The sequence below is a fragment of the Rhinoraja longicauda genome, chromosome 15 (assembly GCF_053455715.1).
Source record: "Rhinoraja longicauda isolate Sanriku21f chromosome 15, sRhiLon1.1, whole genome shotgun sequence".
Taxonomy (NCBI): Eukaryota; Metazoa; Chordata; class Chondrichthyes; order Rajiformes; family Arhynchobatidae; genus Rhinoraja; species Rhinoraja longicauda.
This window is the reverse complement of record NC_135967.1, coordinates 8,360,819-8,388,294: the sequence shown is the minus strand read 5'-3', so window position 1 is coordinate 8,388,294 and position 27,476 is coordinate 8,360,819. Positions and strand designations below refer to the sequence as shown.

Here is a 27,476-nt window from a genome sequence, read left to right as displayed (position 1 = left end):
CTGAAATTTAGAAAATATACAAATGCAAATTCACGATTGTTTTGTCATCAATTGTGATGTTGCCGTTTTCAACTGTCAGGGGAGTAAGCTCCTGGAAAGAGCAATGAGAAGATGGTTCTTTTAGCAATTGGGATTTGATTAGTTGTCAAATACCACCACAACACCAATGATGTCAGGACAACAACCTCTCCCTCAATGTCGGCAAGATGAAGGAGCTAATAATGGGCTTCAGGAAACATGTCGTAGTACATGCCCCAACCAGTATCAATGGTGCCAAAGTGGAAATGGTTCCTTGGCGGTAATATTGCCAATGATCTACCACGGACCAACCAAGAAGGCACACCAATGCCTCTGCTTCCTCAGGAGATCGAGAAAATTGGTATGTCTTCAATTATTCTTACAATCTTCTACAGATGCACCATAAAAAAAAGCATACTGTGCATGAAGGAACTGCAGATGCTGGATTAAACGAAAGATAGACACAAAAAACGGAATTAACTCAGCGGGACAGGCAGCATGACACAAAATGCTGCCTGTCCCTATAAAAAAAACATACTGTCTGGTTGCATCATAGCTTGCAAGGTTTGGGAACAGCTCTACCCAAGACTGCAAGAAATTGCAGAAAGTTGTAGATGTAGCCCAGTCGATCACACGGACCAGACGCTCTAGCAATTAACTCCATCTACCTCAGCAAAGCAGCCAACAGAATCATAGACCTTTCCTACCCTGCTTATTCCTCCTTCTCCCTGCTCCTGTCAGGCAGAAGATGCAGAAGCTTGAATGTGTGCACCATCAGACTAAGGAACAGCTTCTTCCCCTCTGTTATCAGGCTTCTGAATGGTCCTTCCACAAACTAGGGTACAGTCTGATTCTCCTCGACCTAATTGACGACAATGCCACAATGCTGACCACGATATTCTGCACCTTCCCCTATTGTACTTGAGTTGGGCTTGATTGAATTTCTGTGTAATATCTGATTTGATTGGATAGCATGCAAAACAAAGCTTTTCACTAAATCTTGCTTGGTACACAAGACAATAATAAACCTAAGCCTAAACATGAGCAATAATTCTTGACCAAGCCAGCTTAGGCAGCACAATGGCATAGATGAATAAAGCTACTACTTCACACCTCCCACAACCTAGATTCAGTCCTCACCTCCTGTGCTGTCTGAGCAGTGTATGCAAGTTCTCTCTGTGACTGCATGGATGTTCTCCAATTTCCGCCTATCTCTTTAAAACATGCGGATTGGTAGGCGATTTGACCATTGTTAATTATCCCAAATGTGTAGGTGAGTGGAGTGGAATGGTATGTGGTAAGAATAAAACTGGAATTGGTGTAAATGGGTCTTCGATGCTTGGTTTAGAATCAGTGGGCCGAAGGGCCAATTTCCATGCAGTGTGACTCTACAACTCCAACTCCCAAACTCTTCATTGAAGTTGTGTCAATAAATCATTTATGGCTGCTTAAGTCAGCAGGTTTGGCGGCACAGTGGTAGAGTTGTTGCCTTACAGTGCCAGAGACTGGGGTTCGATCCTGATCACGGGTGTTGTCTCTACAGAGTTTGTACGTTCTCCCTGTGATCGCATGAGTTTTCTCCGGGTGTTCTGGTTTCCTCCCACATTCCAATGGTGCAGAGGTTTGTAGGTTAATTGGCTTTGGTAACATTGTAAAATTGTTCCTACTGTGTAGGATAGTGTTAGTGTGCGAGGATCGCTGGTTGGCGTCGTCTCAGTGGACCAAAGGGGCCTGTTTCCACCTGTATCTCTAAACTAAACTAAATGTGACATCCCACCAAAGGCTACAGATTCAACAAAAGAACACCCCAGCAAAAAGAGAGTATTCCTCAATTTGCAATTGATATGCCCAAGAGCTAGTTGTGGATCCTCTGCTCTTTGATTTGGATAGGGGGAATAAAGCTTCCAAATTTGCTAATAGCCCAAAAGTAGCCAATAAGCCAAACAGGGTTCAGGAGGATTATAACTTAACCAGAATCGTACAGCATTGGAGACAGGACCTTCAGCCCAAGAGATAGTCATAAGTCAGTTGGCAAAACATGTGGAGATCACAATTCAGAGTCGAATAATATATTTTGATATAAACAAGAAGAAATAAGTAAATTCTACTCTTTGGAAAGATACTAAATCAGTAGGGAAATTTACCACTCAGATAAAGAATGTGGAATTAACGCAGGCAAGCAGGAATAGCATAGATAAGCATGATAGATAAGCATGATAGATGGCAAACATGTAAAAGTCCAAAGGGCCTGTTTCTATGCTGTATGGCTGTATGACTCTATAATTGAATATGTTAAAGTGATTAATGGAATATTTTAGTTTTATAAATACTGGTATTAAACACAAATAAGAAATATAATTTTCCAGAATGTTGATTTTGGGATGGCAGCATGATATGGATTTCTGGAATGATGCATAGGAACTTTAGTAACAAGGAGGTCATTGTTCCTCTGGGATTTTTGCTACTGAAAGACAGAAGGCCATGAGGAGAATTCGTGAACATTTTTAATCTGGGGTTTTGATGGAGTGAATACTTTTTCCAAATGGTAGATAGTGATATGAGAGAATGGTCGATCATTTGAATCCCCTTCGTCCTCACCTTACACCCTATCAGCCAGCATATCCAACAAATCATCCTCCAACATTTCCGTCACCTCCAACTGGCCACATCTTCCCACCCCCTCCCCTTTCTGCGTTCTGCAGAGAATGTTCCCTCCGTAACTCCCTGGTCCACTCGTCCATTCCTACCCAAACCACACCCTCCCCGGGCACTTTCCCCTGCAACCGCAGGAGATGCAACACCTGTTCCTTTACCTCCCCCCTCAACTCCATCCAAGGACCCAAACAGTCTTTCCAGGTGAGACAGAGGTTCACCTGCACCTCCTCCAACCTCATCTATTGTATCCGCTGCTCTAGATGTCAACTTCTCTACATTGGCAAAACCAAACGAAGGCTTGGCGATCATTTCGCTCAACACCTTCGCTCAGTCCGCCTTAACCAACCTTGATCTCCCGGTGGCTGAGCACTTCAACTCCTCCTCCCACTCCCAGTCTGACCTTTCTGTCATGGGCCTTCTCCAGTGCCATAGTGAAGCCCACCGGAAGTTGGAGGAACAGCACCTCATATTTCGCTTGGGCAGCTTGCAACCCAGTGGTATGAACATTGACTTCTCCAACTTTAGATAGTTCCTCTGTCCCTCTCTTCCCCTCCCCCTTCCCAGTTCTCCCTCTGTCTTCCTGTCTCCACCTATATCCTTTCTTTGTCCCGCCCCCTGACATCAGTCTGAAGAAGGGTCTCGACCCGAAACGTCACCCATTCCTTCTCTCTTGAGATGCTGCCTGACCTGCTGAGTTACTCCAGCATTTTGTGATACCATCAATCATTTGATGTCCAAATGAATATATAATTTTGTTTGATTTCTTGAATGCGTTCCACCATTCAATTAGATTATACAGTAATTGATCTGACTGCAACTCTGTACTTCCACGTTGTAGTAAACTTTCACCCCTTTTCTTAGCAAGAATCTGTGTGAATCTGCCTTAAAAATATTTGTGAAAACACTTTCCCAGACCTTGGTAGAAGAAAGTTCAAACAACTTGCTTTACCATCAGAGGATAAATTCACTTTATCTCTGTCCTTATTTTTTAAACAGTGACCCTAGTTCTAGGTTCTCCAAGAAAAATGTGATTGTTCTTTGACTCATATCCAGATTTGAGCCAAATCTCATTCATGATATACTTCTGTGTTCAGAATCAAAAACAGCATCAATTCCAGAAATGCCAGATTTTTAAATTGTTATCCTTGTTTACAGATGACTTATTGGCCAAACCTCCAACTATTTCCTCTCCAAGATCTCTGGCCTTCTCCAATTCCAGCTCTCACCATATCTCCAATTTTCTTTGCTCCACCACCAGTGATGGTTCCTTTACCTACCAAGGTGCTATGCTCAGAAATTCTTTCCCTAAACCGTTGCATTTTTTCTTTCCTTTATCTTTTAAAATACTTCTTAAACACCATCTATTTAACCAAATGTGGTGAGGCCACACTCGGAGTACTGTGTGAAGTTCTGGTCACCCAGCTAATAGGAAGGATGTCATTAAGTTGCATGGGGTTGCTGAAGCAATTGCCGAAGCTGAAGGTTGCTGAAGCAAGCAGATTTGGGCTTACTGGCAGGAGTTATAGGGAGAGCTTGGATAGTCTGGGCATTTGTTTCTTTGGAGCATCGGTGGCCATTTGAGATGTACAAGATCACAAGGGGCATGGATGAAGTGAACGCCTACAGTCTTTTTCCAAGGAGTCTAGAACTGGAGGACATAGGCTTAAGGTGAGAGAGGAGAGATTTAATAGAGGCCTCAAGGGAAACCTTTTCACTAAGAGGGTAGTTCCATAGCTGGAATGAGCTGCCAGAAGAAGCTATAGAATTGGATACAATTATGACTTTTAAAAGAATTAAGATAATTTTTGTGCTGTGCAAACTTCTTATGAGCAGAGTTAGGCCATTTGGCCCATCGTATCTACTCCACCATTTAATAAGGCTGATCTATCTTTCCCTCTCAATAACATTCTTCTACCTTGTTCCCTTAACCTTTGACACCCTTACAAAACAAAAACTTGTCAAAATCTCTGCTTAAAAAATATCCACTGAATTCCACATATTCACCATTAATGTCTCTCAAATAATATCACTTAAAAAAAATATTTGGACAAATCTAGGACTTTATGTTTGTTTTGAAAGGTTTGGAGATGGATCAAATCGAGACAAATGGGACTAGCCCTGTATGCCAATTTGGTTAGCATGGACACGCAGGGCTGAAGGGCCTGTACACGACTACAGCTCAAAAACCAAGCATTTGGTCATCTTCCCCAATATCACGATGTGTCTAATTAAAAGGCTGCAAAATGCTTTGAGACATTTAACCACATGAAAGCTTGCAATCAAGGTACAACATAAGGTCATAAGTGCTAGTAGAATTAAGCCATTCGGCCCATCAAGTCTACTTCGCCATTCAATCATGGCTGATCTTAAGAAAGTAAAGAGCAAGTTTAACAGTTTGTTAGAGGATTATTAAAGCATTCAAGTTTTTGTTCTCAGGAAGCTTTAGTTCCAATTGCAATTTGTAAAATGTATTTGATGTATCTTGTATATGTTATATATATGCACATGTTTGAAGCAGGGCAATAGAGAGGATTAGAGCAGAACTGTGCGATTCATTGTACATCGCTCCAGCAGAAAATGTTGAAGTAATTTACCGGGGGTAGTGAACAGGTGTTGGAATGGCAGAGAGAAGCTTTAGTCATGAAATGAGTCACGATTTTCTATAATGTATATGGAGAACACCAGTGTGACATTATTTTCTCTGCAATATTTTTTAATGATTTAAACCCAGGGTAACATAAATGACAATATTACCTAACAGCAATGATGTAGCATTAAGACGGAATTGCAGTAACACAAAATATCAAAACTAAAACCAGTGGAGTCCTTGAGTGATTGTTAACAATTAAAAGCAGTGGGACTATAGAAATAGAATTGCCTGTAGTTTGGATCAGTGCCTAAGTGGTTCCCTTATCTTGGACAACACAAAAATCATATTAATTATTTTCTTTGTTTCTATTGAAAGTTTGCTACAATTACTGCAGTGAGATTTTGTTTTATCCGACAGGTTTTGACTGTTCACCAACACGTTTTAACTAGTATTCACTCTCGTATAGGTTGAAGTATGAATGTTGCCCAGGATGTATCTCTTGACCTTCTGAGATAGAGACAAGGATGTTATCACAGAGTCAAGGCTGTTGTACTTCGTGGTCCGGTACCTGTTGTACCTTTAGTGACTCTGAACGGACCACAAGTACACGTGTATAAAAGGTTACAATGCTGGAGCTCAACTCCAGGCTGTTTATTCCGTGGTCATCTGGATCCAGAGTGACCGCCTAATCACCCCAATCACTTATATACACAGGCATACAAAGTAGTCCTTGGATACACAAAGTAGTCCCAGCAATATCACAACATCCCCCTTGTCTTATATATTACAACATCCCCCTTGTCTTATATAAAATTGTTTTCTTTACCATTCGAGGGCTAAAATATATTTAACAAACAAAACCAAAACACCATTGCTTTTTGCAAACAAAACCAATAACACAACTAAACACAATTGCTTTTCTCCGCCATCATGGTGGTCACTCCTCTGCGGAATTTCACTCATCGCCGGGTGGTCACTCATCTCCATGTGGTCACTCATCTCCGGGCGGTCACTCACTCCATGTGGTCACTCATCTCCGGGTGGTCACTCATCTCTGTGTGGTCACTCCACAGATATATACATTTATACAAAAACATCAAATATAATACATTAAGCTTTCATTACACAGATCACTACACAGGTCATTAAACACAAAATATTCATTTTGTTCCATATCTTCCCCTCAAGAAGACGTGCTGTGTAGATCAAACGTAGTGTAGGCTCCAGATGCTCCACCACCATGATTTGCCCGCCACTGCTGGGCTCCCACTGCTGGGCTCCCACTGCTGGGCTCCCACTGCTGGGCTCCCACTGCTGGGTTGGCACTGCTGGGCTGGCACTGCTGGGCTCCCACTGCTGGGCTCCCACTGCTGGGCTCCCACTGCTGGGTTGGCACTGCTGGGCTCCCACTGCTGGGCTGGCACTGCTGGGCTCCCACTACTGGGTTGGCACTGCTGGGCTCCCACTGCTGGGCCCCACTGCTGGGCTCCCACTGCTGGGCTCCCACTGCTGGGCTGGCACTGCTGGGCTCCCACTGCTGGGCTGGCACTGCTGGGCTCCCACTGCTGGGCTGGCACTGCTGGGCTCCTACTGCTGGGCTGGCACTGCTGGGCTCCCACTGCTGGGCTGGCACTGCTGGGCTCCTACTGCTGGGCTGGCACTGCTGGGCTCCCACTGCTGGGCTGGCACTGCTGTAAATCGCGGTGCGCTGGCCCCGCCCACAAGTGCTCCCCGGCAGCTGCCGTTCAACTTTTCGAACGCGCTGCCGCTGCCTCGGGCCCAGGGCCGTCCCGACTCTACGGTCGACGCGCCTGGGTAAGTACGCAGTGCCTCGGCCTTACCGGCCGCTGCACCTCCGCGGGTGGTCGGTCCCTCCGGTCGCCGACCCCCTCCGGTCGCCGCACACCTCCGTAGGTGTCGGTCTCCTTCGGGGCTCTCCCGGTTGCCGCACACCTCCGTGGGTGTCGGTCTCCTCCAGGGATCTCCCGGTCGCCGCACACCTCCGTGGGTGTCGGTCTCCTCCAGGGCTCTCCCGGTCGCCGCACACCTCCGTGGGTGTCGGTCTTACCGGTCGCCGCACACCTCCGTGGGTGTCGGTCTTCCCCGGTCACCGCACACCTCCGTGGGTGTCGGGTCTCCCAGTCTTTCCGGTCACCGCACACCTCCGTGGGTGTCGGGTCTCCCGGTCTCCTCCGGTTGCCGCACACCTCCATGGGTGTCGGTCTTCCCCGGTCACCGCACATCTCCGTGTGTGTCGGGTCTCCCGGTCTTCCCCTGTTGCCGCACACCTCCATGGGTGTCGGTCTTCCCCGGTCACCGCACATCTCCGTGTGTGTCGGGTCTCCCGGTCTTCCCCGGTCACCGCACATCTCCGTGTGTGTCGGCTCTCCCGGTCTCTCCCCCGCGAAGCAGTCACAGGCTTCTAATCTCGGGCCTACACAGGTGCTGGGGCGCGACGTGGGCCTACACGCACCGCCCCCAGCAGCTTGCAGCGTCACGTCGGCAACTCGGCGCCGACTACTGAGCAGGTAACTATACCAACTCACACTGGCCCTGTCGGGATGCACTCCAAACGTCCCGTACCGAGCTGGAAACTTTTCTTTTGTTTTGTTTCCCTTCAGGTCTTTTTTTTCTTCTTTTTAACCTTTTCTGCTCGGGCATGCTTCATTCCCTCCCTAGGCGAGACACCAAGCCGCTGCCACCATGTTGTACTTCGTGGTCCGGTACTTGTTGTACCTTTGTTGTGACTCTGGAAGGACCACGAGTACACATGTTTAAGATGTTATCATGGTGGAGCTTAACTCCAGGCTGTTTATTCCAAGGCCGCCTGGATCCAGAGTGACCGCCTAATCACCCCAATCACTTATATACACAGGCATACAAAGTAGTCCTTGGATACACAAAGTAGTCCCAGCAATATCACAACATCCCCCTTGTCTTATATATTACAACAAAGGCCTCAGTGAAAAACAATTAACAGTATTTACATAAATGCGGGGAGCAAGTGCTGTAAAATAATCTCATTGAATTAACCCCTATAAAGAGAGGATCCAAAATCATTTCTTGCCCCACTTTCACCGGGTTTTAGTTTGAATTGTTGAACACACTCCAGCACTTTGTGCCTTTTTTGGTAAACCAGCATTTGCAGTTCCTTGTGTCCATCTCCATCACCGTTTCCTGCTGATGTCTCTGGATATTTTTCATGGTGATAAGATGGAAGTTGGCAATTTTTTGTGGTGGGGTTTTCCCTGTAAGTTGGCACATGGGCATTCGGACTTGAATTATCTCAGAATTTGAGCAGGAAACCTAAAAATATTTTGTGAAATGCTCGAGATTTTAAAAGGGGGGGGGGGGGGGGGGAATTAATTTTATATTTGAGCCAGTGATTTAAACCAGCATCTGCAGTTCTTTCCTACACGTTCATACTGCTGGGTTGTAAGCTGCCCAAGCAAAACAATGCCTGCCTCGTGTTTCTACTGTGTTCCAAACAGCATCATATTGGACCACACATCCTGTGATTGGCGTGTGTGGCATCATCTTTACATCATCCATGTACATGCGTACATTACTGCACAGGCGACATTTCATGCACACCAGGTATCAAGTTAACAGCCAAACATATGAGCTCACATTCTGAGTCACTGTTCACAACAGACTGAAATTAATCGTAGTCACTCTCTAATGCCCTGTATGTTCAAAGTGTTCCTTTTAAAAGAATAACATGGACTTCACTGGTGAAAACAATGTTATAGGTGAAAATGGTTTCTAATTAAAACAGCCTCCAATAGTGTGCAGTATTTTTCAACTGCCTCTAGATTATTCAGAGCAGCAGATTGTGTGTGTGTGTGAGTAAGTGTAAGGTGTGGCATGGTTAGGAACATATTATTCCCCTGAGTCAGAACATTAACTCGGAATTGTGCACAAATATTTATACGTTCTGCACCCTGGGAGCTGCTGTTCAAAGGATAAACTGCTCTCTCGTATTGATGTAAAGGATCCCATGCAATATTTCATTGAGACAGCACGGTGGCGCAGCGGTAGAGTTGCTGCCTTACAGAGCCAGAGACCCGAGTTCGATCCTGACTACGGGTGCTGTCTGTACAGAGTTTGTACGTTCTCCCTGTGACTGCATAGGTTTTCTCCGGGTGCTCCGGTTTCTTCCCACACCCCAAAGACGTTTGTAGGTTAATTGGCTTCGGTAAAATTGTACATTATCCCTAGTGTGTAGGATAGTGCTAGTGTATGGAGTGATCGTGGTCAGTGTGGACTCGGTGGGCTGAAGGGCCTGTTACCGTGCTGAATAACCTGGTTATCCCAATAGACCCAAAATGCTGGAGTAACTCAGCGGGACAGGCAGCTCTCTGGAGAGAAGGAATGGGTGACGTTTCGGGTCGAGACCTTTGTTCAGACTGATGCCAGGGGAGTGGGCGGGACAGATAGAATGTAGTCGGAGACAGTTAGACTGGTGGGAGAACTGGGAAGGGGGAAGTGATGGAGAGAGAGGGAAAGCAAGGGCTATTTGAAGTTAGAGAGGCCGCGGGATTTTCTCTGCCCGGCGGGGGCTTCAACGTCGGGAGCCAAGACCGCCCCGACGTGCAGCGGAAGTGGCGGCGTCTTCGCCCGCCCCGAGTCGCAGGGCTTGGTTCGACCCGCTGAGGACCTTTCACCATCCAGCGCGGCCTGGAACATGGCAAATTCAACAGCCTGACCGCGGGAGAAGACGGCAGGGGAAGAGAAAAGACATTCTGGCCTTCCAAAACAGTGAGGAGGTGACTGGAGGAGACTCACTGTGATGGATGTTTCTTTTTGTTTGATTGTGTGTGTTATTGCTTATTTTTATTGCTCTTATTGTTGGACTGTGGGTAATCTTTCATTTCACTGCACATTTATGTGTATGTGACAAATAAACTTGACTTGACTTGTTCATACTGCTGGGGTGCAAACTGCCCAAGCGAAATATGATGTGCCGTTCCTCCAATTTGCGCTGTGCCTCACTCTGACAATGGAAGAGGCCCAGGACAGAAAGGTCAGATTGGGAATGGAAGGGGGATTTTAAAGTGCTGAGCCACCGGGAGATCAGGTAGGTTAAGGCGGACTTAGTGGAGGTATTCCGCAAAACGATCGCCGAGCCTGTGCTTGGTGACGCCGATGTACAGAAGTTGACACCTGGAAAAGCGGATACAGTAGATGACATTGGAGGAGGTGCAAGTGAACCTCTTCCTCACCTGAAAATACTGTTGGGGTCCATGGATGGAGTCGAGGGGGGAGGTAAAGGGACAGGTGTTGCATCTCCTGCAGTTGCAGGGGAAAGTACCTGGGAAGGGGGTGGTTTGGGTGGGAAGGCACGAGTTGACCAGGGAGTTGCGGAGGGAACGGTCTCTGCGGAAAGCAGAAAGGGGTGGAGATGGGAAGATGTGGCCAGTAGTGGGATCCTGTTGGAGGTGGCAAAAGTGTTGGAGGATTATATGCTGTATGCGACGGCTGATGGGGTGGAAGGTGAGGACAAGGGGGATTCTGTCCTTGTTGCGAATGGGGGGGAGGGGGTGAAAGAGCGGAGCTGCGGGATATCGAGGAGACCCTAGTGAGAGCCTCATCTATAATGGAAGAAGGGACATCTCTGATGATCTAGTATGGAAAACCTCATCCCGGGTGCAGATGCGGCGTAGACGGAGGAATTGGGAGTAGGGGATAGTGTCTTGACTAAATGCTGGGTGGGAGGAAGTGTAGTCTAGATAGCTATGGGAGTCAGTAGGTTTGTGGTTATCCCAGTCCTGGTCAATATTAATCTCACAATCAACATGATGAAGATGGATTCTTTGCTCTTTGGCGTTTTGTTATCTGTGGGACCCTGCTATGTGAAAATTGGTTGCTCAATTTTCCATGTTCCAGCAGCTACTATACCTCAGACGTTCTAACCAGCAAACACCCCCGTACACTAGCACTGATACAAAAGTGGGTGGTTTTCTAGATAGTGAAGAATGTTTTGAAAAATTGCAACAGGATTTTGATCAATTGGCCAAGTGGGCTGAGGAATGATTGTGGAATTTAATGCAGAGAAATGTGAGGTGTTGCATTTTGGGAAGTCTAACATGGGCAGGACCTACACAGTGAATGGTAGGGCTCTGGGTAGTGTTGTAGAGCAGAGGGATCTAGGCGTGCAGGTGCATAGTTCCTTGAAGGTAGAGTCGCAGGTTGATCGGGTGGTCAAAAAGGCTTTTGGCACATTGGCCTTCATCAGCCCATTGAGTACAGAAGTTGGGTCATGTTGCAGTTGTAAAGACGTTGGTGAGGCTGCATTTAGAGTATTGTGTTCAGTTCTGGGCACTGAGCTATAGGAAAGATGTCAAGCTGGAAAGGGTGCAGAAAAGATTTACCAGGATGCTGCCAGGATTAGAGGTTCTGAGATATAGGGAGAGGTTGAGTAGGCATCTATTCCTTGGAGCGCAGGAGGGCAAGGGGTGATCCAATAGAGGTGTATAAGATCATGAGAGGAATAGATCGGATAGATGCACAGAGTCTCTTGCCCAGAGTAGGTGAATCGAGGACCAGAGGACATAGGTTTGCGGTGAAGGGGAAAAGATTTAATAGGAATCTGAGGGGTAACTTTTTCATACAAAGGGTGGTGGGTGTATGGAACAAGCTATCAGAGGAGGTAGTTGAGGCAAGGACTATCCTAACATTTAAGAAACAGTTAGACAAGTACATGGACAGGACAGGTTTGGAGGGATATGGACCAAATGCAGGCAGGTGGGACTAGTGCAGCTGGGACATGTTGGCCGGTGTGGGCAAGGTGGGCCGAAGAGTCTGTTTCCACACTGTACCTATACACTATATCCACACTGTATAGATATGACTCTATCTTACACACTAGGGCCAATTTATAATTGTTAACCCACAAACCTGTATGTCTTTGGTGTAAGAAAGCAAGTTCATTTCCATCAATGAAAAGCTTTTTTTTGTTGCGTGCTTTTTGCTGACTGGATAACACACAACAAAAATGTTTTTCACTGCACCTCGATACCCATGACAATAATAAACTAAACTAAATCAATACATTGAACTGGGCGATCACATCGTTCAATGGTGTGCCACTTGGGAATTCTCCAGCTTCTGCTGTTACTGGGTCACTTTACAACTATGGCAATAGCTCATCGCCCTTTCCACACATCCCAGCTACTCCCTCCCAATTGTCTTTACCAGGGACAACTTACAGTGGCCAATTAACCTGCCAAGCCACACACTTTTGGAATCTGCCCAAGATGAAAGTCTCAGCCACACCAGCTGGTTGACCTGCTGCCTCACAGCACCGGAGACTCGGATTCAAACCTGACCTTGTGTGGAGTTTGCACATTCTCCCTGCGCCCATGTAGGTTTCCTCCAGGTGCTCTGGTTTCTTCCCACAACCCAAAGACATGCGGGTTTGTAGGTTATAACAGAACTAGCGTGAACAGGTGATCGATGATCGGCGTGGGCGCTGACAGAAAGGGAAAACTCCATCACTGGTTATTAATTGCACAGCCTCCTCACCCCCACGCTGTTCCTCAGCCCCCGTCTCAGGTGTAGCAGACAGTTCAGAACCTCTGCAAGTATTTGACCCTGTGCAGAGCTGATGTCACAAGTGTCAGCTGTCCCCACTTCTGAAGCATCTGGGGCATTGAGTACAAGAGTCAGGAAAGTCATGCAGCAGCTTCGTAGGGCTTTGGTCTGGCTGCTTTTAGAGTATAGTGTGCTGTTCTGGTCACACCATTACTGCAAGGATGTGGCGACTTTGAAGAGGGTACAGAAGAGGTTTACCAGAAAGTTGCCTGGATTAGAGGGTATTAGCTATAAGGTGAGGTTGGACAGACTTGTTTTCTCTGGAGCATCAGAGGCTGAGGGGAGACCTGATAGAAGTATATAAAATTATGAGAGGCGTAGATAGGATAGACAGTCAGAACCTTTTTCCCAAGGCAGCAAGTGCCAAAGGCTAGAAGGCATAACTTTAAGGAGAGAGAGGCAAATGTAATGGAGATGTACCGTGCATATTTTATCTTTACACACGGAGAGTGGTGTTTGCCTGAAACGTATTGCATGGGATGATGGTGGAGGCCGATACGATAGTGGCATTTAAGATGTTTTTGGATAGGCACAAGGACATGCAGAGAATGGAGGGATATGGACCATGTTTAGTTTAGTTTAGTTCAGAGGTACAGCATGGAAACAGGCCCTTCGGCCCACCAAGTTCACGCCGACCATCGATCACCCTTATACTAGTTCTGTGTTATCGCTGTTTTGAATCCTACACACTGGGGACAGTTTACAGAAGCCAATTAACCTGCAAAGATGCACATCTTTGAAATGTGGGAGGAAAATCACAGTCGCAGGGAGAACATGCAAACTCCACACCGACAGCCCCCGTAGTCAGGATCAAACATGGCCTCTGCCGCTATGAGGCTGCAACTCTACCGCTGCGCCACCCTGCGGACAGAGAAGATTAGTTTACTTTGGCATCATGATCAGCAAAGACATTGTAGACTGAAGGGCCTGTTGCGTGAGGTAGGGATGCTAGAAAATAAAACATAGAATACTGAGGTTTTTTGTTCCATGTTTTATTTTCTATCACCCTTGCCTCACACAGCCTTTGCTGTGTCTCAATCGTTCTCCGGCTCAGTCTTCCATCCCCACTCTTGGACACATTCAAAACTCTGCTGCCATTATCCCAACTAACTATAGTACCACTCACTCGTTACCCATGAACTCAATGATCAAGCTTTGCTTTTGTTCCACCTGCGCCTCAGTTTTAAGAATACTTGCATTTAATTCCCCCTTCCATGGTTCTGTCGATTCCAACAGCCGCCCATTCCTAAAACAAAAGTCTGATATTTCTGCATTCATCTAACTCTGCCTTCTTATATTGTTTTAGTTTAGAGATACTAAACTAAAACAATATAAGAAGGCAGAGTTAGATGAAATTCCTTTGACCCTTGCTTTATGTTCTAAATTTCTCTTCCTAAACCTCTCTTTTGCAGTGATATGTTCTATTTCCTATCATGTATTTTCAGTTTGTAGGTTAATTCAGGCCCAAGTAGTGTTCTTTAAATGTTCTCTTGTTGGTCACATTTTCAATTAGCTGTGCAAAAATACGAGTATCATTGCACCTTAATTGGTACACGTGACAATAAAAGACCTTTGAAACCTTTAAAATCCTCAGTTTTTGCAATTTTCAATGTTTTGGCACAGAGTAAACTTCGGTGAAGCAATATTTATCTGTATTTATCTGCATTAAGGAAGCTACAGAAATGACATAGATCTCCCTCGTATTGCAGTTCATCCCTCAGTGGCCTCTAGGTGGCAGCCTCGACCAGGGAATCTCACAACTGTCTCACTATCCCACCTGCAGGAAAGCACCGGTACTGCAAGCTTGTTACATCAAGTCGGTTCTATGTAAACATTTACAAGTAATTGTATTATAATTATGCTTTAACAGCCTGTTAAAACAAATACGAGAAAGGCAACGTATTATTATAGTGTTGATCACATTGAATGGCGGTGCTGGCTCAAAGGTCCTCCAGTCTGAAGAAGGGTCTCGACCCAAAACGTCACCCATTCCTTCTCTCCTGAGATGCTGCCTGACCTGCTGAGTTACTCCAGCATTTTGTGAAATAAATACCTTCGATTTGTACCAGCATGTGCAGTTATTTTCTTACATTATAGTGTTGAGGCTCATCCCTGAACGTCAAATGAGCATTTAATGCAATTTTCGTGTAAATTGCTGTGTTGTGTATGTTGCTTTCATTTCACTGCACATCGTGTATGTGTATGTGACAAATAAACTTGACTTGAACAGAATGAAATGTTATGTTCGATACATAAGACAATTTGCCTCGGTGCACCCCACGTAGCTACAGCGGTGGTGGGCATTTTGTTGGGGGGTTTTGGATGGCCGAGAACAAAGAGGGGGGGGGGGGGGTAACAGGGAAAAAAGAGGGAGAATTGAGGAAAACATTAAACATTTGTAACTTTATCAATAGACAATAGACAATAGGTGCAAGAGTAGGCCAGCACCGCCATTCAATTTAATCATGTCTGATCATTCACAATCAGTACCCCGTTCCTGCCTTCTCCCCATACCCCCTGACTCTGCTATCTTTAAGAGCTCTATCTAGCTCTCTCTTGAAAGCATCCAGAGAATTGGCCTCCACTGCCTTCTGAGACAAGGAATTCCACAGATTTACAACTCTCTGACTGAAAACGTTTTTCCTCATCTCCGTTCTAAATGGCCTACCCCTTATTCTTAAACTGTGGCCCCTGGTTCTGGACTCCCCCAACATTGGGAACATGTTTCCTGCCTCTAATGTGTCCAATCCCTTAATAATCTTATATGTTTCAATAAGATCCCCTCTCATCCTTCTAAATTCCAGTGTATACAAGCCTAGTCACTCCAGCCTTTCAAAATACGACAGTCCCGCCATTCCGGGAATTAAACTAGTGAACCTACGCTGCACGCCATCACTAGCAAGAATATCCTTCCTCAAATTTGGAGACCAAAACTGCACACAGTACAAGTTCGGTCTCACTAGGGCCCTGTACAACTGCAGAAGGACCTCTTTGCTCCTATACTCAACTCCTCATATCATATCATATCATATATATACAGCCGGAAACAGGCCTTTTCGGCCCTCCAAGTCCATGCCGCCCAGCGATCCCCATACATTAACACTATCCTACACAATTTAGGGACATTTTTTACATTTACCCAGCCAATTAACCTACATACCTGTACGTCTTTGGAGTGTGGGAGGAAACCGAAGATCTCGGAGAAAACCCACGCAGGTCACGGGGAGAACGTACAAACTCCTTACAGTGCAGCACCCGTAGTCAGGATCGAACCTGAGTCTCCGGCGCTGCATTCGCTCTAAAGCAGCAACTCTACCGCTGCGCTACCGTCCTCTTGTCATAAAGGCCAACATTCCATTAGCTTTCTTCACTGCCTGCTGTGCCTGCATGCTAACTTTAAGTGACTGATGAACAAGGACACCCAGATCTCTTTGTACTTCCCCATTTCCTAACTTGACACCATTCAGATAATAATCTGCCTTCCTGTTCATTCCACCAAAGTCATAACCTCACATTTATCCACATTAAACTGCATCTGCCCAGCATTTGCCCACTCACACAACCTGTCCAACTCACCCTGCATCCTCAAAGCATCCTCCTCACAGTTCACACTGCCACCCAGTTTTGTGTCATCCGCAAATTTGCTAATGTTACTTTTAATCACTTCATCTAAGTCATTAATGTGTATTGTAAATAGCTGCGGTCCCAGCACTGAGCCTTGTGGTACCCCACTAGTCACTTTCTGCCATTTTGAAAGGGACCCGTTAATCCCTACTCTTTGTTTCCTGCCTGCCAACCAATTTTCTATCCATGTCAGCACCCTACCCCCAATACCATGTGCTCTAATCTTGCCCACTAATCTCCTATGTGGGACCTTATCAAAGGCTTTCTGAAAGTCCAGGTACACTACATCCACTGGCTCTCCCTTGTCCATTTTCCTAGTTATATCCTCAAAAGATTCCAAAAGATTAGTCAAGCATGATTTCCCCTTCGTTAATCCATGCTGACTCAGAACGATCCTGTTACTGCTATCCAAATGTTCCGCAATTTCTTCTTTTATAATTAACTCCAGCATCTTCCCCACCACTGATGTCAGACTAACTGGTCTATAATTTCCCATTTTCTCTCTCCTTCCTTTCTTAAAAAGTGGGATAACATTAGCTACCCTCCAATCCACAGGAACTGACCCTGAATCTATAGAACATTGGAAAATGATCACCAATGCTTCCATGACTTCTAGAGCCACCTCCTTAAGTACCCTGGGATGCAGACCATCAGGCCCTGGGGATTATCAGCCTTCAGTCCCATCAGTCTACCCAACACCATTTCCTGCCTAATGTGAATTTCCTTCAGTGCCTCTGTCACCCTAGGACCTCTGTCCACTAGTACATCTGGGAGATTGTTGGTGTCTTCCTTAGTGAAGACAGATCCAAAGTACCTGTTCAACTCGTCTGCCATTTCCTTGTTCCCCATAATAAATTCACCTGCTTGTCTTCAAGGGACCCACAGTTGTCTTAACTATTTTTTTCCTCTTCATGTATCTAAAAAAGCTTTTACTGTCCTCCTTTATATTCTTGGCTAGCTTACCCTCATACCTCATCTTTTCTCCCCGTATTGCCTTTTTAGTTATCTTCTGTTGCTCTTTAAATGAATCCCAATCATCTGGCTTCCCGCTCATCTTTGCTATGTTATATTTCTTCTCCTTTATTTTTATACTGTCCTTGACTTCCCTTGTCAGCTACGGCTGCCTCTTACTCCCCTTAGAATCTTTCTTCCTCTTTGGAATGAACTGATCCTGCAACTTCTGTATTATTCCCAGAAATACCTGCCATTGTTGTTCCACCGTCTTCCCTGCTAGGGTACTTTCCAGTCAACTTTGGCCAGCTCCTCTCTCATGCCTCCATAGTCCCCCTTGCTCAACTGCAATACTGACATTTCCGATTTTCCCTTCTCCCTCTCAAATTGTAGATTAAAATTGATCATAGCCCTACACGTGAAATATACTCTGTGCATGGTGTGTAAAGTAAACATATACATGTTGCCATTTGTGGATGTTACCACTAGAGGATGTTTCCACTAGTGGGAGAGTCTAGGACTAGAGGTCATAGACTCAGAATTAAAGGACGTTCTTTTAGGAAGGAGACAAGGAGAAATTTATTTTGTCAGTGGGCGGTGAATCTGTGGAATTCTTTGCCACAGAAGGCAGTGGAGGTCAAGTCAGTTGATATTTTTAAGGCAGAGATAGATTCTTGATTAGTACAGGCAGGTGTCAGAGGTTATGGGGAGAAGGCAGGAGAATGGGGTTTGGAGGGAGAGATAAATCAGCCATGATTGAATGGCAGAGTAGACTTGATGGGCCGAATGGTCTAATTCTACTCCTATCCCATATGACCTTATGACATATGACAATAAAGTATCAATCAGTCATTTGTTCTACTGTGCACTGTGAATGTCCACCATTCACTTTACAACGTCTCTAATACATGGCTGTCTGTTGAAAGGGTTGGGCTCCCTGGATTATGAACAGGACAATATAATTGCGCCTTAGAAGGAGAGGGAAATCTTGGCAGTGGGAAGGCAGTGTAAACTGGAGTAAATAAAGCATGAAATCATTTGAAGAAATCTAACTTTCCGACCTTTGCTCAGGGCTAATTAAAGTATTGATCTTATTAAATTGGCTTTAGGGTGGCAAGAACTCATAGACTCAAGAACTCCACCAAGCAAAAACAAAACCTAAAGTGCTGGAAGATCTCAGAGGGTCAGGAAGCATCTGTGGAGGGAATGAACAGATGACGTTTTGGTTTGAGATCTTTCTTCAGGCTCTACCACAAAGCTGTCGAAGGTTATGGGGATATCAGGTGGTTGCTATGTGAAATTAATGTTAAACTGGATTCTGCCCGCCTCCCCCTTTTTTTTCCATCCATCCATATCCCTCCCTCTCGCTTCACAATTCACTCGTCTTCTCTCCTTATCTGAAGAGGATGTTACCTGGACTGGAAGGCCCGAGAGAACTCATTGAAACTTACCAAATAGGGAAAGGGCTGGACAGAGTGGATATGTTTCCAGTAGTGGGAGAGTCCAGGACCAGAGGCCATAGCCTCAGAATAAAATGATGTACCTTTAGAAAGGACTAGACCATATGGACCCGTTGGGCCCGCACCTCTCCTACATTGGTGCAGCACCCTCTCCTCCCCCTACCCTCTCTCCCCCCTCCCCCCTCCCATCTCTCCCCTCCCTCCCCCCTCCCCACCTCCCCTCTCTCCCCCCCTCCGCTCCCCTCCCCACTCCATCACCCTCAACCCCCTTTATCCTCCCTCCTCCCCCCTCACCTCCCCCTCCCCTCCCCACTCCATCCCCCTCAACCCCCTCTATCCTCCCCCCCACCCTCCCTAGGAGATAGATTTTAACTTTAAAATGTGAATAACTTTAAAATATAACACCAATTTCAATGAAACTTCTTCCATTAGCACCAAAGGGACGACGGTGAGTAAGGTGGGCCTAAAATTGTGGCACAATCGTGTACCGTTTTGGCTGTAGTTCAGGAACAAACAAACGAGAGTTTTAGTATATAGATATGAGGAGGAATATGAAGCCGGCAAATGGCCTCCTCCTGCACCTATTTTCTATGAGTTTCTTTAGCCGGTGGGGTGGGGTGTGTGAATCTGTGGAATTCATTGGGTATTTTTAAAGCAGAGATTGACAGTTGCTTCAATTAGTAAGGGTGTCAAAGGTTGCAGGGAAGAAGGCAGGAGAATGAGGTTGCGAGGGAGGGATAGATCAGTTATGATTTGACTGACAAAATAGACAAGATGGGCTGAATGGCCTAATTCTGCTCAGACTACAGGGGGAGGTTGAGCAGGTTAGAACTTTATTCCTTGGAGCACAGGAGGATGAGGGGTGATCTTATAGAAGTGTGTAAGATCATGAGGGGAATAGATAGGATGAATGCACAGAGTCATTTACCCAGAATAGGGAACTCAAGAACCAGAGGACATAGGTTTAAGGTGAGAGGGGAATGATTTACTAGGAACCTGTGGGGCAACTTTGCCACACAAAGGGTGATGGGTATATGGAACAAGCTACCATATGGGATAGGTGAGGCAGGGACTATCACAACATTTAAAAGGCAGTGGGACAGATACATGGATAGGAAAGGTTCAGAAGGATTTATTCACAAAAAGCTGGAGTAACTCAGCAGGATATGGGCCAAATGCAGGCAGGTGGGACAAATGGAGACGGGGCATCTTGGTCAGCATGGGCACATTGGGCCGAAGGGCCTGTTTCCCTGCTGTATGACCATATGACTATGACACCCGGTTGTCTCCTTTCCACCTCCTGCCAATTGACAGTTGCTCCTCGCCTTTATTTACCTATCACTTGCCAGGCTTTGCCCTGCACCTACCATCCCTCCCACATCTCTCTTCCAGATTACTCCCTCCTCACCTACAATCAGTCTGAAGAAGAGTCCTGACCCCAAAGCCACGTCCGACCATTCCCTCCACAGACGCTGCCTGACCCGCTGAGTTCCTCCAGCACTTTGTTGTGTTTTGCTCAAGATTCCAGCACCAGCAGTTCACCGCCTCTTGTAGACTCTGCTCCAGTCCTGTGCAATTGCATCGTCGGAAAAGCCAGCGTTTGAGAGTGAGTGGCCGTTTCAATGGTGGAGATAGACACAAAATGCTGGAGTAACTCAGCGGGTCAGGCAGCATCTCTGGAGGGAAGGAATGGTTGACGTTTCGGGTCGAAACCCTCCTTCAATGGCGGATCGTGTAATTGAATGGTTACACTGAAAGTCATGAAGTCTTTTAACGCGTTACATCATCAGGGGTTGATGGCTTCCAGCCAAAGTTCACACAAATAACAATTACAAGCTTGTTTAAAAAAAAACGGAATTTGGAACCAGTCCAAATGTATAACTACTGTGAGGTTACTCAAGAGGTTAATTTGTGCAGAACGGGGGGGGGGGGGGGGGGGGGAATAGCCGCAGAAGATCCTCTCGGCCTCAAACATTTGTTAAATTTGCCTTTGGAAATAAAAGTAGCGATTATCTGCAAATAAACAACCAGGAAACACAATCAAGATCAGAAGGACGTGCAATCCAACACCTTCAGCCCTGTTATCATTTCACTAGCAACCCTGTCCATTTAGTCTTTGATATTTGCTTCCAGCATATAATAAATTATTACCATTAATCGACAAATTCAAATTATTTGGTTGGAGGGGGGCATTAATGCACGGCCCGCAATCCTCAATTGCATTAATATGATCTAATGGATTCATCTGATCTAATATTAGATTTATATTATATTATGTGTGTAAATGATTGTGTGACAGCCGCGCGTTGATGATCTGTGTCCGCCTTACCTTCTCTCCATGACGACGGTGCTTGTTAGAGGTTCATGGGTGTTCGCGACGCTGAGCTTTCGTGCTGTTTTCATTTTTTATTCGTGGGCTTCTGAATGAAAGGGTGCGTTCCCCCCACCGCGGCCTTTGTGTCTGCGTGTTTGTGTCTATGTGTGTTTGTGTCTATGTGTGTTTGTGTCTATGTGTGTATGTGTGTGTTTGTGTGTATGTGTCTTTGTATGTGTTAACGTGTGTCTTTATGTGTATGTGTGTTTGTGTGTATGTGTGTATGTGTGTGTATGTGTGTATGTGTCAATGTGTGTTTGTGTGTATGTGTGTGTGTATGTGTGTGTTTGTGTGTATGTGTCTTTGTATGTGTTAACGTGTGTCTTTATGTGTATGTGTGTATGTGTGTTTGTGTGTATGTGTGTTTGTTTGTGTGTATGTGTGTTTGTGTGTATATGTGTTTGTGTATATGTGTGTTTGTGTGTATGTGTCAATGTGTGTATGTGTGTGTGCGTGCGTGTGTGTGTGTATGTGGGTGTGTATGTGTGTGTGCGCCGGTACTGTGTAGTGTTTGCCTTGACCCAGCGCTGCTCCTCGCCTCACCTCACCTCGCCTCCTCTCTCTGCCGCGTATCTCCCGCATCTCGGTGTGATTCACATATTCATCGCGGTTGCAGGAAGCTTACATATTCCATGTGCCATACTTCCGCCAGCACGATACAAAAAAAAGGACGAGGCACAATACTGGCAGGGAGAAGCGGTGCGAAGGGGCCGGACTCGGCTGGCCATTCCCGCCGGTGAACATTCGTGTTTATCTGGTACCTTCAAAGGTGAACACTCACTGACAGGGTCAAGAAACGGAGCAATGACATTCTGACTTGCAGCGGCACAACGGAATGTGTGTAAACATAGTACTCTGTAAACACCATAGTAAACAAAAAAGTTCACACCAGGAGACACAAGGAACTGCAGGTGGCGGAATCTTGAACAAAACACAAAGTACTGGAAGAACTCAGCGTCTATGGAGAGGAATGTACTGCCGGTAGCTCGGGTCTATTCTGAATGCATTCAAGAGAGAGCTAGATAGAGCTCTTAATGATAGCGGAGTCAGGGGGTATGGGGAGAAGGCAGGAATGGGGTACTGATTGAGAATGATCAGCCATGATCACATTGAATGGCGGTGCTGGCTCGAAGGGCCGAATGGCCTCCTCCTGCACCTATTGTCTGTTGTCTATTGGGTCGGGACCCTTCTTTAGACCAATTTCCCACCATCACCTCAGGTGCAGAACAGGAAATTTGCTGGAATCCCAAATGATTAGACTGGGGCATCTGTTCTTGGGGGGTGTGTGTGTCAGGTGAGGCGTCGCCACATCCACAAGCCCATTTATCTAAATATTTATCTGCAGTATGTGTTGTTTCCACCGTGCATAATTAACATGACACAAGTGATAAATTAGGGAACACTTTGCATTACTCGGGTTGAATTGAGTTTAAAGCAATTTCAATTCTGAAAAATTACTTCGAAAAATTGACAAGCAGAAAAAAAACTGTCTTGGAGAAAACAACAGTTTCCATGTAACCTCCCGGCAGTAATCAGATATCATTGTCTCTTAAGAACACACAGCTGGAGGCCACAGAGCTGACATTGTCATTGTCTCTGTTCACACCTGTGAGACGATAAGTGAGACGATAAGAAATTGCAGATCTCCTTAAGCCAAGATCAGACTTCTCAGGGACTTGGAAGTTGCAAGGTGGCAACTCTTCGCGTGAGAATCTACGTGCGATTGTTTCCCTCTTTTACTTGTGTATGATTGCACTCGGGTAGAGTCTGATTTGACTGGCCAGCCCACAGAACGGGTTTCCACTGTATCTCGGTACACGTGACAATAATAAACTGAACTAAAACAAGTACACTTGTTGCTCTTGAGAAACACTTTATTGTTGAAAATTCTGCAACAAAAATAAAACATTAGTATTCCAAGTCTGAAACTCTGTAGCCCCTAACTCCCTTCTTCCCATCCAACAGAGACGTGGACAGATTATGAAGGATGCAAAGGCAACAGAGGTTAGTAGTAAGTGACTTTAACTTCCCCAATATTGTGTTTTTTTACAATGAAAGTGGTGGATGCCTGGAAGGCAGTGGAGGCCAATTCTCTGAATGCATTCAAGAGAGAGCTAGATAGAGCTCTTAAGGATAGCGGAGTCAGGGGGTATGGGGAGAAGGCAGGAACGGGGTACTGATTGAGAATGATCAGCCATGATCACATTGAATGGCGGTGCTGGCTCGAAGGGCCGAATGGCCGACTCCTGCACCTATTGTCTATAACATGGTGCCTGGAAATGATAACAGCATTGAAGAGGCTTTTAGATGGGCACAAGGAAATGTAGGGTGGAGGTGTTTGGATCATGTGCGGGCAGAGATTAGCTTAACTTGCCATCGTGTTCAGCACGGACATTGTGGGCTGAAAGGGCCACTTCTCTGCCGTACAGTTCTATGTTCTACGACAGGGGTGGCCAAACCGCGGCTCGCGAACTACATGCGGCTCTTTGACCTTTAATATGCGGCTCGTGGAAATATGTTGGCTGAGCTCCTTTTTTCATCACAGTTAATATAAAAGGTAAATAAGAAAAAATTTCAAGCTTTATAATTATTTACTGGGTATGAATTGAGACCCCATTGGAATAAAACGTAAGTTTAATGTTCATGGTTAGTAAAAATATTTAAGTTCATGTCTTGCGGCTCTTTTGTTCATGTCTTGCGGCTCTCAAACATCTGAACTTTATCGTATGTGGCTCTTACATTAAGTAAGTTTGGCCACCCCTGTTCTATGACAAAAATGTTTTGTAACCCGACTGTCTATGAAATATTTCTTAGGGACATAATTATCACAAGAGTTATACAGTGTGGTAACATCCCCCTTCGACCCAACTTGCCCACACCAACCAACTGCCCCATCTACCCCATTCCCACCTGCCTGCACTCCACCCATATAAGGTCATAAGTGATAGGAGTAGAATTAGGCCATTCAATCAAGGCTGATCCACACCGATCAGCCAAAACATTATGACCACTGACAGGTGAAGTGAATAACATTGATTATCTTGTTACAATGGCACCTGTCCAGGGGTGGGATATATTAGGCAGCAAGTGAACAGTCAGTTCTTGAAGTTGAATGTGTTGGATGCAGGAGAAATGGGCAGGACTAAAGACCTGAGCCACTTTGACAAGGGCCAAATTGATATGGCCAGACGACTGGGTCAGAGCATCTCTGAAACAGCAAGGCTTGTGGGGTGCTCCCGGTCAGCAGTGGTGAGTACCTACTGACAGTGGTCCAAGGAGGGACAAACCACAAACCGGCAACAGGGTGTTGGGCGCCCAAGGCTCATCGATGCGCGAGGGCAATGAAGGCTATCCCGTGTGGTCCAAACCGACGGAGGGAAGACAACTGTGGGAAGACTGTGGGAGGGAGTGTGATGCTCTGGATAATGTTCTGCTGGGAAACCCTGGGTCCGGCCATTCATGTGGACGTCAATTTGACACGTGTCACCCACCTAAACATCGTTGCAGACCAGGTACACCCCTTCATGGCAATGGTATTCCCTGATGGCAGTGGCCTCTTTCAGCAGGATAATGCGCCCTGCCACACTGCACACATTGTTCGGGAATGGTTTGAGGAACACGATGAAGTGTTCACGGTGTTGCCCTGGCCTCCAAATTCTCTAGATCTCAATCCGATCGAGCATCTGTGGGATGTGCTGGATCGACAAGTCTGATCCATGGTGGCTCCACCTCGCAACTTACAGGACTTGAAGGATCTGCTGCTAATGTTTTGGTGCCAGATACCACAGGACACCTTCAGGGATCTTGTAGAGTGTCCGTGCCTTGGCAGGTCAGCAATGTTTTGGCAGCACACGAGGACCACAGCATATTAGGCAGGTGGTCAATGTTTTGGCTGATCGGTGTATCTCTTCTCCTAACCCCATTCTCCTGCTTTCTCCCCATAACCTCTGACACTGGTATTAATCCAGAATCTATCTTATCTCTCCTTAAAAATATCCACTGACTTGGCCTCCAGTCTTCTGTGGCAAAGAATTCGCAGATTTACCATCCTCTGACTGAAGAAATTTCTCCTCATCTCCTTCCTGAAAGAACGTCCTTTAATTCTGAGGCTATGATCAGGACTTTCCCACTAACATAGAAAATAGGTGCAGGAAGAGGCCCTTCGAGCCAGCACCGCCATTCATTGTGATCATGGCTGATCATCCACAATCAGTAACCTGTGCCCAACTTCTCCCCATAACCCTTGATTCCACTAGCCCCCAGAGCTCTATCTAACTCTCCCTTAAATTCGTCCAGTGATTTGGCCTCCACTGCCCTCTGTGGCAGAGAATTCCACAAATTCACAACTCTCTGGGTGAAAAAGTTCCTTCTCACCTCAGTTTTAAATGGTCTTCCCTTTATTCTAAGACTGTGGCCCCTGGTTCTGGACTTCCCCCAACATTGGGAACATTTTTCCTGCATCTAGCTTATATGTCTCTATAAGATCCCCTCTCATCCTTCTAAACTCCAGTGAATACAAGCCTAGTATTTCCAATCTTTCCTGATGACAGTCCCGCCATCCCAGGGATCAATCTCGTGAACCTACGCTGCACCGCCTCAATTACAAGGATGTCCTTCCTCAAATTAGGAGACCAAAACTGTACACAATACTCCAGATGTGGTCTTACTGCAGAACCTCTTTACTCCTATACTGAAATCCTCTCGTTATGAAGGCCAACATGCTTTCTTCACAGCCTGCTGTACCTGCTCGCCAACTTTCAGTGACTGGTGTACAAGGACACCCAGGTCTCAACACCTCCCCAGCTCGCGTGTTTTCTCTCCCCTCCCTCCCCAATTACCTACCAACCTGCTCAGCGATGGGAGGGTCTACAGGAGATTGGGATTGGCGGGGGGCAGAGAGAAACGTTGAGACAGAGGCTTGTAAGTGATGGGTGGAAATTCACAGAAAATAAATAGGCTGCTGCAGCCCAGTGGGAGACTAGAGGCTGAAGCTGTTCGGTGTAGGTGGAACTGGGCAAGGAAGGGACGGACGGAGAGATGCAACGCAGTGAGGGAAGGGATAGAAAAAGTGAGGAGGAGGGGAGAGAAAGGGGAACAAAGGGAGAGGCCTTGGGTGGGCTGGTGGGAGTGTGGAAGGAACACAGGGTGAATGGGTTACCCGAAAATGGGGCATTTAATGTCCGTGCCACTGCAGTGTCGGCAACCCAAGTGGAATATGACACGTTGTTTGTCTACTTTGCATCTGACTTCACCATGACAGATAGTATAAGAAAATAACTGCAGATGCTGGTACAAATCGAAGGTATTTATTCACAAAATGCTGGAGTAACTTAGCAGGTCAGGCACCATGACAGATGGCTGGAGGAACAGGGAGGGGATTTGCATTGGCAGGCAACCAACATTTCAGCACAATGATCCTTCATCTGAATTCACCTTGTGGCATTAACACCGCGCCATGGGACGTTTAGTGAACTGTTAACATATTCTGTGGAGGAACACCCTCCAGGCCTGGACGGAGGCAGCTTTTGTCTTCACTTTGTGTAGGAAGCAACTGCGAGATGATGGTCACACCGAAGATAGGCACAAAAAGCTGGAGTAGCTCAGCTGGTGTGGGCAAGCTGGGCCAAAGGGCCTGTTTCCATGCTGTATCACTCGATGACTCTGACCAGAAGGATGGCCATTGCAAAGAGCACAATTTAGTTGAGTATAGTTTAGTCACGTGCACCGAGGTACAGTGAAAAGCTTTTGTTGTCAGCAGGAAGACAATACATGATTACAATCGAGCCATCCACAGTGTGCAGATACATGATAAAGGGAATAACATAAATAACGTTTAGTGCAAGATAAAGTCCGATCAAAGATAGTCCGACGGTCTCCAAATAGATAGATCGTAGCTCAGGACTGCTCTCTACTTGTTGGTAAGATTGTTCTGTTGCCTGATGACCGTTGGGAAGAATCTGGAGTTGTGTGTTTTCACACTTCTGCACCTTTGGTCCGATGGGAAAGGGGTGAGGAGGAGTGGCTGGGGTGTGACTCGTCCTTGATTACAGGTGCTCTGCTAAATGGCCAGTCTGTGCCTAGTTGCACCGTTGTGGCCTCCTGCATCACCAGCACAAGTCCTCTGACCTGCCCTTCTGTCTCCCCATCCCTTTATCTGCATCCATCAGCCTACTCTTATATTTCTACCCATCATCTACCAACCCTTGTC

The 27,476-nt window shown here is 46.1% G+C and overlaps 1 protein-coding gene across 1 annotated transcript in view; it reads right to left on the bottom strand.

The window, feature by feature from the left end:
- nkrf (NFKB repressing factor) overlaps positions 1-21,799 on the bottom strand; it is a 52,321-nt gene extending 30,522 nt beyond the window's left edge. The window contains exon 1 of the mRNA XM_078412163.1: positions 21,224-21,799. Coding sequence (XP_078268289.1) covers positions 21,224-21,297 — 74 coding nt within the window. The 5' untranslated portion in view covers positions 21,298-21,799. The remainder of the gene's footprint in view (positions 1-21,223) is intronic.
- Positions 21,800-27,476: the final 5,677 nt, after the last annotated feature.